A 12,201-nucleotide genomic window follows, 5' to 3' on the forward strand; every position below is an offset into this window, starting at 1 on the left:
CATTGTCCTTCATACAACAATAACTTAGAAAAACCACTAAAATTAATAAAAAGAAGAGCAAAATCCCTAGATGCTATAGGAAACTTTAAAATGATCAAAACCACAACAAAAAGAAATAAAATCCCAAATAAACCTAAAATTTGTACAAATATGCACGATAGGCTAATGAGGTGGTATCGAATGAAATTCATAATTTCCCTCCATCTTCATTCTAAGCTAGGATTCACACTTACTTTCTAAGCTATGATTCACATTCAAGGATTCACACTTACTTTCTCTCTCATTTTTACTTATTTTTGTTTCTATTTTTCTTTTCTTTTCTATCACATTAACATCTGTACATCATATCTTATTTCTTTTCTTTCTATTCTATTCTCAATGAGGTGAGTGTGAATGATTAGACAAATGTGATGTGCTGGGTGAAAACGGGTGGAGCAAATTAGCTTTGGTGTGAACACATCATTATCATAAAGAAATAACGTGGCACCTCCCTGCAACTTGTTAATTGGATTGTTATAGTGAAAGTCAACGACAATGTCTTAACTAAACGTAATACAGTTAAAATCATGGTGATAACCTTATGAAACAGTGGTCTAAGATCGTCTTCTTTCAAATTTTCTTTGAACCAGCAACTCCCAATAGCAAACTAGAACATTGAGCTAGCATGTCTTCTTCTTCTTCCAAAAAGCATGATGTATTTATCAGCTTTCGAGGTGAAGACACCCGAACCAATTTCACTAGCCATCTTCTTACTGCTCTCGATGACAACAGTATCCGAACATTCATAGACTACAAGCTTAAAAAAGGAGATGATGTTTGGCCATCACTTTCCCAAGCAATCCAGGACTCACGCATATCCATTGTTGTTTTCTCAGAGAATTATGCTTCATCGACATGGTGCTTGGAAGAACTGGTCAAGATAATGGAATGCCGGAAACATCAGAGTCAGGTTGTGATACCTGTGTTCTATGAAATTGATCCATCATGCGTGCGGAACCAGACAGGGAGTTACGAGGTAGCATTTACAAACCATGAACAAGACCTCAATGACAATGATTCCGATCAACACAAACTACGTAGGTGGAGAGTTGCTCTTACCCAAGCTGCCAATATTTCTGGATGGGACACTCGAAGTCGAACCCTCAGGTAACTATGTATTAATGTATGGATGCTGAGAATTCAAGTATATACAATTTTAGTCTTTAGAAGTAGTTAGATGAAAGATAATATTTTTTCTTGTTGGGTGAAATGAGTTTTACATTGGGGTTACGGTAGCGGTTGTCATTGCAGCTCTATCGCGATATGCTGCTGCGGGAACTCCAAAACCCTTCAAGTTGCAGCCGCAATTGGTTGCTGAACACAATTTAATACCCTTATATGTGATCTGTTTAGGTATAGCTTTGGCTTCTCCAACAATCAATCCAAAGTAATCAAATGCAGCCACTGCTGTAATGATATCAATGATTCACATATATTTCTTTTAAATGTTTAATTGCTTCAGTTAGTTTCTTCAAGCATCATAGAGTATTTCCTCATGTTCTGTTTATTCGTTTATATGCTAGGGATGACTCTCAAGCCATCTACAACATTGTCAAAGATGTTTCACAAAAGCTATACTTCCTGAACCCTGATGAACTGAAAGGCATTGTTGGAATTGATGAAACCTCGAAAGAACTTGAATTATTACTGAAAAGCTTTCCAGTAATTGGAATTTGGGGTATGGGTGGGATAGGAAAAACCACCATTGCTAAAGTTATGTTTGCCAAACTCTTTCCCCAGTATGACAGTGTCTGCTTCTTGGCAAATATAAGAGAAGAATCGGAAAGGATTGGACTAACATCTTTACGTCAAGAGCTTTTCAGTAAGCTACTAAAGGAAGAAGTTCCTGCTTCTGATGTTGTAGGCTCCACATCCATTATGAGGAGGCTCAGTAGTAAACAGGTTTTAATTGTACTTGATGATGTAGATAGTTTTGAGCAGTTAGAATCTTTGTGTGGAGAACGAAGTGATCTAGGAGAAAATATTACCCTCATTGTAACAACAAGGGATAGGCAATTGCTTATTGAAAGAGTTGATAAGATATATGAGGTCAACAAAAGGAACGATGAAGAATCTCTAGAGCTTTTTTGCTTGAATGCCTTCAAGAAAAGTCATCCCCAAGAAGGATATAAGGATCTCTCAGATAGGGCAGTCCATTATGCAAAGGGCATTCCATTAGCTTTAAAAGTATTGGGTTCACATCTCCTTTCCAAAAATCATAAATTTTGGGAAAGTACATTGAGAAAACTTGAGAAGTATCCCGATGTGAAAATTTTGAATGTCTTGAAAGTTAGCTATGATGGATTAGATGAACCAGCAAAGCAAATATTTCTAGACATTGCATTCTTTTTCAAAAATAAAGATAAACATATGGCTGTCGGGATACTTGATGGTTGTGATTTTTTCGCAACTAGTGGAATAGATGTCCTAGTAGATAAAGCTCTGATAACTATTTCATATAACAACAGTATACAAATGCATGATTTGCAGCAAGATGTGGCTTCAGATATAGTTCGGAAAGAATGTTTGAGAAACCTTGGAGGACGCAGCCGATTGAGGGATGATGAAGTTTATAATGTACTTGAAAATAACAGGGTAAGGAAAAGATTCACTAACCTATTATTATACATTGCTCATGATAGAAGTTGTAGTTAATTTGATGTTTTTTACTTCTTGATTTGTCAGGGGACTGAAAAAGTTGAAGGAATGACGTTAGATTTGTCCCAAGTATTGGTTCTGAAATTGAGTGCTGACACATTCAACAAGATGCCTAATTTGAGATTTCTTCAGTTATATGTCCCTGAGGGCAAGAGACCAAGTACTGTGTACCATTGTACATTTCTTGAGGCATTTTCTGATGAATTGAGGTATTTTGAGTGGGATGGATATCCTTTTTCGTCTCTTCCACCAAGTTTTTGTGCTAAGTATCTTGTTGAGATTCGCATGCCACACAGCAATATCAAAGAAATTTGGCAAGGAGTACAGGTAAAAGATATATAAAATCTATGCTAACACTTTCAATAATATTACAATATGAGGATTCTATTTCCCATTGTGATGTTGCCTACTTTTCAACTGTTACAGGACCTTGTGAATTTAGAGGCAATTGAACTCCGTGAATGCAAACAGTTGCTAAAGCTTCCAGATTTGTCCAGGGCGTCAAAGCTTAAACGAGTGAATCTCTTTGGCTGTGAAAGCTTGCTTGATGTTCATCCTTCCGTTTTGTCTCTCAGAACACTTGAAACTTTGATTCTGGACAGGTGCAAAAAACTCAAGAGTCTTAAAAGTGAGTGGCATTCACACTCACTAGTGAATATCAGTGTCAATGACTGCATTGTCCTTGAGGAATTCGCAGTGTCCTCCGAATTGATTGAAAGGTTGGATTTAAGCAAGACGCGAGTCAAGAAATTACACTCATCAATTGGTGGTCTGAGCAAGCTTGTGTGGCTTAACCTACAAGGTTTTTGGCTGGAGAATCTTCCAGATGAGCTATCGTGCCTGACATCTCTTCAGGAGCTTAGGATTTCTAGCTGCCGACTACTTGACGAAGAGAAGCTACGTGTCCTGTGTGATGGCTTGCGATCCTTAAAAATACTACATTTGTGTAATTGCCGTAACTTGGTTGAACTCCCCGACAACATCAGCACCTTATCATCATTACATGAATTGAGGCTCGACGGAAGCAATATTAAGAGTTTGCCTAAAAGTATCAGGGATCTTCTAAACCTGGAGATTTTATCCTTAAAACAGTGTGTGTTGCTTGAGGTCATACATGGGATTCCACCATTCATCAAAGAGCTTCACGCTGGCAACTGTAGGTCATTGAGGAAGGTATCCTCTTCAAAGGCTTTTTCAATTATCCCGGTGGAAGCAGGGGAGAAATACATTTCGTTTGAGAATGGGGGGGATATGAATGAATGTTCACGCCTCTGGATTATGGAAGAAGCCCTGTTTGATATGAAGATTGCTGCGCTGCAAAATTTATTTGAAAGATGGGGGAAACTTCTCAATAAGTCCCACCAAAATTATAGCAGTGTTAAGATCTGTTTACCAGGAAGGAGAGTCCCGAGGCATTTTTCATATCGAGTCGAACAGTCCTCCATTACCATTAAACTTCCTAACACACGTTCTGACTTGCTAGGCCTGGTTTACTCTCTGGTTCTTACTCCTGCTCTATCAGCTGGAATGATGGAAGATGCTAAAATCCGTTGTCAATGTCGTTTGGCAAACGGTACATATGTGGGCAAAGCGACTATGTGGCATAGTGTTTCCTTGTATGGATTGGAATCCGATCATGTTTTTATGTGGTATGATCCATTCCACTGTGACAGAATTCTCCGCTATTATAAACAACTTGATTCAGTTGTTTGCTTCGAGTTCTTTGTTACATATGGTACTGAGGAACCTCATCAGAAGATTAGTATCGTAGAGTGTGGGGTCCACCTACTAAGTGTCTCGCAGTTAGAGTTTCGCAAATTCTTGCGAGAATCAAGGATAGAGTTGGAGTTGAAGTTGGAGTTGGGGTTGAGGTTTGGATTGGTGTTAGACTTGGCGCGGAGATTTAGTGAAGTGGAGTGGGGGTTATACCAAGCATTGGAGATGGGATGTGAAGTGGACGGATCATTGAGATTAGAGTTAGAATCTCGACGTCGGGCAATTTTAAGGTTAATTGATGGTTTGTAAGATTGAACAAAAAATGGAAGAAAAAAATGTGGGAAATAAAAGATGAGAAGTGTAGTTCATGTTCCTATACAATGGCTGCATAACTGGTATGAATCTGACTCCTCTTTCACTCTTTCCCTCTTGGAAAAGTAATGAACAAACTTGTGCACTTGCAAGCTGATGTTTTATCATTTACTTCCATGTTCTGTTAGAGGGAACTTATGCAGCTGAAGGCATAAGATAGATTTGCACTTGCAAGCTGATGAGACATTCAATATGATGACTTAGTTTTTATTTTTTATTTTTTGAAACTCTATGATGACTTAGTTAATATTTATTAGATTGTATGTACTCTCATGTATGAAGAGATCAGTTACTGTGTACCATTCTCCTGTGCCATTTCCTAACACATTGAACTACCTGGAGTCGACTGGATACCCTTTTAAGTCTCTTTTACCATCTTTTTTTGCTATGCTACTTGTTGAGATTCGCTTGCCGCACAGCTACATTGAGTATCTATGGCACGGGATGCAGGTGCGTGTGCGTACATATATCACGTTTGCGTTTGTGTGCTTATGGAGTTATGGTTTCAAATTTTCAGTTTAAATGAAAATCGAGGATATCCCTTTTTTTTTATTTCTCCTTTTGTCTCTGGTTGTGAAGGTTTGTGTGATATTCAACAATCAGTTTTTCTAAGGACACACTTGGTACTTTGCTACTCGGTAGGTGCACAAAACTAATGAAGTCTTAGAAGTGAGAAGTATTTAACATCTCTGGAGAGGATCACTTTTTATGGCTGCTCAAGTCTCAAGGAATTTCCTTGTCCTCGGATTTAACGGAGAGGTTGGATTTAAGCAGTTCAGGAGTCAAAATATTGCACTCATCAATCGGTCGTCTAAGTAAGCTTGAATGGCTCAACCTAGAAGGTTTAGGACTGCAGAATCTATGAATGAAGTGTCTTGCCTGAGATCGCTGACTGAGCTTTGGCTTTCAAACTGCCAAATAGTAACCAAACTGAAGTTGGAAGTCATTTACTCATTTTTAATGGCTTGACATCTTTACAAATACTAAATTTTGAAGTTTGTTGTAACTTGTCTGAACTCCATGACAACATCAGTTCCTTATCATCATTATCTGAATTAAGGCTAGAAGGAAGCAGAGTGGAAATGTTACCCACAAGGATAGGACCTCTCAAAGCTAGAAATTGTCTTTGGACAAATGCAAAAAGTTCCTCCATAACCATAACTTTTGAATTCTGTAAAGTAATGTGATCCTATCAATGTAAAAACATCAATTCTCATGTGCACCTAATGGATGTAGACCACTCGATAGAGATAGAAAAAGAGGAGAAATAAGTGTTAAATGTGATATATGATATGATGTGACAAGAAAAAAGAAATAAAGAGAAAAAAATGTGTTTCAAATATGGACTACGAAGTAGTACATGATAACATGAATCAGAGTTGTTTTCTTATCATAAAGGGAAAAGGTGAGGTATGTGTGTGCATGTGAGTGGTAAGGGAAAAAGAATGAAAAAGATGGTTTGACAATCATTCTATGGTTCAATTATATCTATTATAGAGATATAATGCAAGATTGAGAAATGTTCCTTCCTTCTTTCTTTCTTTTGTAGTTTCTCTACACTAACAGTGGCTATGTCTTCTTCTTCTTCATCTTCGGGTGTGTCTTCTAAAAGCAAAAAGTACGATGTTTTTATTAGCTTCAGAGGTGAGGACACCAGAGAAAACTTCACCAGCCATCTCCATTCTGCTCTTAAAGACAAGAACATCGTTACCTACATAGATGATCAGCTCAAAAGAGGAGATGATGTTGGGCCAGCACTTGAACAAGCAATCAAGGACTCGCTGGTGTCTGTTGTTGTGTTCTCAGCAAGATACGCAACTTCAAAGTGGTGCTTGCAAGAACTGGTCAAAATCATGGAGTGCAGAAGATATGAGGGACAGGTTGTTCTGCCAGTGTTCTACAAAACAAACCCAACAGACGTACGGCACCAGACAGGGAGTTACAAGGAACCATTTGAAGACTATGATCGAGCTGCCGGTGAAAGTAGAACTGACCAAGAGAAAGTGGGTAGGTGGAGAACTGCTCTTGCTCAAGCAGCCAATATATCAGGATGGGACTCAAGTACCCACAAGTAAGTAACCAAATCACTATTTTGATCTGGTTTGATTTAGATTCAAGTAGCTACATAATTTTGATGTTAGATCTGGAACCCAACAAGATGTAGAGATTAATCCCATAGATATAAGCCGCAATCATGAGATTAATCCTCTCGAAACTCGGAGATCACATAAAGTGGATAGAGATGTGCTATCTTAATTAACATATTTAACACCTAAATTAATTATTTAAAAAAAGTCTAACTCACAAGTTACCATTACACCAAAATGTTATTTATAAAACAAATAATGAAAAAAGCTGGTGTAGTTCTCACCTTCTTATTTGATGCATTTAGGATGCCGTTACCTAAATTTTTCATGATGTATATATTTTTTTGCTTGACATTAGAATAAGAGCTTCCATTAATCAAATGACTCAGGAAAAAAGAGTCTAGTAATGAATAACAGCATGCTAGGTAGTGGGTACAAGAGGTGAGTGTTGTACATATCAGGCTTTAGCAGAGCCTCTTCAGCTGATAGATGGGCTACCCTGCTCGCAAGTATATTTCAAGTGACCAGGTTAGGCCAGTAACTAGCAACAAAAGTGTCATGATACTAATGAAGAGTAGGCTGCATCAACGACGTACATCACAATATACCTATCTGATGAATAGATAATGATTTATTGATGATACCTATCGGTCATGTTTATCATTAATATACTTCTTTGAAGTGTTGTGATTAAGTAGTGTGTATTTAATAGTTTTCTAAATTAAGTTTTTAGCTTCTGACAGTTTGAATCATTTCTTTAGTCTTATTAATTCCTTTATTTGACAGGGACGATTCTCAAGTCATACAGAACATTGTCAACGATGCTTTGCAAAAGCTGCTCCTGAGGTACCCTAATAAACTAGAAGGCCTTGTTGGAATTGAGAAACACTGTACAGATATTGGGTATGTCCTGGGAAAAGTTGGAAGAATTGGAATTTGGGGGATGGGAGGTATAGGTAAGACAACCATTGCTAAAGCCATGTTTGCCAAACACTTCCCTCAATATGACAGTGTGTGCTTCTTGGAAAACGTAAGAGAAGAGTCACAGAAGCACGGGCTAGCATATATCCGAGATAAGCTTCTCTTTGAGCTACTGAAGGAACAAGTTACAGCATCCAATATTTCTGGATCCACATTCGTGAAGAGAAGGCTCAGTAGCAGGAAAGTTTTCATTGTGATTGATGATGTGGACAGTTTTGAGCAATTAGAATATTTGTGTGAAGAATTCAGTGACTTGGGACAAGGTAGCAGTCTCATTGTAACAACAAGAGATAAACATTTGCTTCATGGAAGAGTTGACAAGATATATGAGGTCAAGCAATGGAACTTTCAAGAATCGCTCGTTCTCTTCAGCTTAGCAGCCTTCAAGAAAAGGGAGCCTGAAAATGGTTATGAGGATCTCTCACGAAAGGCAATTGAATATACTGGAGGCGTTCCATTAGCTTTGAAAGTCTTGGGTTCACATTTTCATTCCAGAGAAACTCAGTTCTGGGTATCTGAATTGAAGTACTTGGAGAGCAAGAAGGAACCCTTTAGGAAAATTCAAGAAGTGTTGCAAGTGAGCTATAATGGATTAGAAAGGAGGGATCAACAGTCAATATTTCTGGACATTGCTTTCTTTTTCAAAGATGAAAATAAAGATTCCGTAATAAAGATACTAGATGCCTGTGGTTTTAACGCTACTAGTGGAATAGAAATACTTAAAGATAAAGCTCTTATAAGTATTTCAAACAGCAATATTATAGAAATGCATGATTTGCTACAAGAAATGGGGTTCGATATAGTTCGAAAAGATGTAACAGACCCTGGAAGACGCAGCCGATTGAGGGATATTGAGGAAGTTAATAATGTACTTCAAAATGACAAGGTAAGAAAAAGATATGCTAGAAATGTTTTCAAATAGAAATCATGATGAACTTGCTCCCTGATTTACTTAATTACTCTTTACTTAATGAGTAATGTTTCATCCACACCTCTCTTTTGAGGTGGAGAGGTGGAATAGTGAGAGAGATAGGAAAAAAAGAAAAAGTAAGAGAGAAAATATGAGATGTGATAGATGATAAGATGAGAGAGATAGAAATAAAAAGAGGTGGAAATTGAGTGTTTAAAAAATGAGGTGTGTATATATTATTACTCTTACTTAATTCTTATCTTGACAGGTAGCTCCTGAAGTTGAAGGAATAACGTTAGATTTGTCTCAGGCAATAGATTTGCAATTGAGTGATGACATATTCAACAGGATGCCTAATTTAAGATATCTTAGATTATATGTTCCTGTGGGTAAGCAAAGATCAGCTGAAGTGCACTACTATCCCGGACTCCTCGATAAGCGAGGCTCGGCTGGATTGAAGTATCTTGAGTGGAGTGGATACCCTTCAAAGTCACTTCCACCAAATTTTTGTGCTAAGTTTCTAGTTGAGATTCGCATGCCGCACAGCCATGTTAAAGAACTTTGGCAGGGGACGCAGGTATACGCATTTGCCTGTATGCTTAATTCTCAGCTTAACTGAAATATGAGATTACATTCCTTATGAATTTTTGCAGGATCTTGTGAATTTAGAGACAGTTGACCTGAGTGAATGCAAACAGTTGGTGAGGCTTCCTGATTTCTCTAAAGCATCCAAACTCAAATGGGTTTATCTCTCCAGATGTGAAAGTCTGTGTGTTGTTCATCCATCTCTTCTAAATGTGGACACACTAGTTACTTTGATACTGGATAGGTGCAAAAAACTGAATAGTCTGAAAAGTGAAAAGCATTTAAGCGATCTGCAGAACCTCAATGTCAATGACTGTTTCAGCCTCAAGGAATTTTCATTGTCGTCCGATTCAATTAAAGGGTTGGATTTAAGCAAGACAGGTGTAAAAAAATTGTACCCATCAATCGGTCGTCTTGCAAGCTTGTGTGGCTCAATCTAGAAGGTTTGAGCCTACAGAATCTTCCCGATGAGTTATCATGCCTGACATCTCTTCAGGAGCTAAGGATTTCTAACTGCGGAGCAGTTAACAAAGAAAAGCTACATGTCCTGTGTGCTGGCTTACGATCCTTAAAACTGCTACATCTGAAGGATTGTTATAAGTTGTTTGAACTCCCCGACAACCTCAGTGCCTTGTCATCACTGCATGAATTGAGGCTCGATGGAAGCAGTGTGAAGAAGTTGCCGACAAGCATCAAGCTTCTAAAATATCTGGAGATTCTCTCCTTAGTGAATTGTAGGAAGCTTCAGTTTCTACCTGAGCTTCCACTGTCCATCAAAGAGCTTTGTGTCGTCAACTGTACCTCATTAGTGACCGTATCTACTTTAAAAACCTTTGCAGTTCAGATGAAAGGAAAGGAGAAAGACATATCGTTTATGAATGGAGTGAAGCTGAATGAATGTTCACTCCTCCGGATTATGGAAGACACACTGTTTACAATGAAGAGTGCTGCATTGCACCATGTATTTGTAAGAAGGTTTGGTGTGGAAGCTCACAGCTACAATTATAACAGTGTTAGGGTTTGTTTACCAGGAAGCAGGATACCAGGGCAAAGTTTGTTGGACTATCGAACCTCAGGGTCCTCAATTTGCGCGAAAAACCCTGGACCTTCATCCCACTGGCTAGGTACCATTTATTCTGTGGTTCTTTCTCCATCCCCTGGAATCAACTGGCATCGTGTTAAAATCCAATGCCAAGTTGACGGGAGAGTTGGTGTTTGGGGACTGAGGGAATGCAAGCCTTCATGGTATGGCAAAGACATTGAGGAATTCAATTCGGATCATGTTTTTGTATGGGAAGGTTCAAGTTGGAAAGTTTTCACTTACAATTATGAAAGCGTTCTATTTGACTTCCTTGTTACAACTGATAGCCAGCAAGATAATGACCTGATCAAAATAAAAGAGTGTGGGGTTCACCTAATATGTTTCTCGGATTCTGAGCTTCGCAAATTCTTAGGGGAAGCACCAGACTTGGAACCACAGTTAAAGTTGGAGTTGGGATTGAAGTTGCAAATGGCACTGGACTTGCTGAAGGATGATAATGAGAAAGTGGAAAAATTATGCTTTGCATTGGAAAGTGGACGTGAATTGGATGAATCATTGAAATTAGAGTTAGAATCACGTCGTCAAGCAGTTTCAACGTTAATTGAGAAGGAAGAATGCAATGCCAAAAGAACCCAGATACAGCACCAACAAGAGGACTTGAGGGAAAAATGTTCATATTCCAGTAACTGCATTTCTGGTATGAAACTAACTACTTTCCCTCACTATTCTCGTATATATTATTCATTTTCTGTTGATGCATTTTACTTTCAGTTATGGTCTTTATATTCACATACCCTAATAGTGCATTCAGCTTTCGTACACATTAATTTTTTGTCTTTTTCTTCCTATAAATCAGATTATCTATTACCTTTTTTACAACATGTTGACTTCTCTCTTGATAGCTTGTTGTTTATGCCACAAAAATTTTCATATGCAACATTTTCTGTAGTTAAAAATGTTGTGACACAACTTTTTTTGTCAACCTCTATCCCAACATCATCTTCAATATTTCTTTCTTTTACTTTTCACCATGCATTGAAGGAATAGTGATACTTGTGTATAAAAATCATGTGAAAAAATAATGTTTTACTATACATGAAGATATAACCGCATTATAACAGAATTACCTTAAGGAGATAAAATTAGTTAATACTGCATTTTTGTTGACATCAAGAAAATAAATGACCTGATAAAATGGAACATGTAGACACTTATAAATATAAATAAATCATCTCTTCATATATTTAATCATTTTAAGAAATTATATATTAACAAATAGGAATAAGATTTTTTGGAACTCTTTTTTCTTTGAGCAGATCTCTTACGGTACTTGTGGAGTTTGATCAGCACCTAGAAGGATGTCAAAGGAGTGGTGGTGAAACTCAGAAGTTTTTGGTGTTGTGCAATAATATAGTTAATTTCCTGAAGAAGAAGAGGAATGTTAAATGAAAAGGAAAATAAGCTTCAGTAGCATTCTTCTATTCTAGCAAGTAGTAGGAAGAAACTAAGCAGGTATTGGATTGAATATTCGGTAATTGTTGATTACTTGTTTCGTTGAAGTAATCTTTGACATGTAAGGTACTCTGTCTATAGTAGTTGTGTCCTTGTCTAGCCATTGTTATCTTAACTGCATTTCGATTAAGTGTGGTTTTTTATCCTATTTTGCTTGAAGAAAGTGGATAAATTATAGGCTGGACTTCTAAGTTCAAAATGTTGTCATTTTGCTACTAAATTCAGTGACATTCTCTTGTCGCGGCTAAAAATTCATACACGTTTAAAAGTTTATAGTTTTATGAAGGAAAAAAACATTC

General features: G+C 37.5%; 1 protein-coding gene and 1 pseudogene across 1 annotated transcript; both read left to right on the forward strand.

The window, feature by feature from the left end:
* Positions 1 to 575: 575 nt before the first annotated feature.
* Positions 576 to 5,087, forward strand: LOC130746525 (disease resistance protein RPV1-like). The gene is made up of 4 exons (XM_057599168.1): positions 576 to 1,146; positions 1,563 to 2,634; positions 2,725 to 3,024; positions 3,124 to 5,087. Exons 1-4 carry the CDS (start codon positions 665 to 667, stop codon positions 4,720 to 4,722), a joined length of 3,453 nt encoding a protein of 1,150 aa, XP_057455151.1. The 5' UTR covers positions 576 to 664; the 3' UTR covers positions 4,723 to 5,087.
* A 131-nt stretch (positions 5,088 to 5,218) lies between these two features.
* Positions 5,219 to 12,050, forward strand: LOC130746524 (disease resistance protein RPV1-like; annotated as a pseudogene).
* The last annotated feature ends 151 nt before the right edge of the window (positions 12,051 to 12,201 follow it).

The sequence above is a fragment of the Lotus japonicus genome, chromosome 3 (genome assembly GCF_012489685.1).
Source record: "Lotus japonicus ecotype B-129 chromosome 3, LjGifu_v1.2".
Classification (NCBI taxonomy): Eukaryota; Viridiplantae; Streptophyta; class Magnoliopsida; order Fabales; family Fabaceae; genus Lotus; species Lotus japonicus.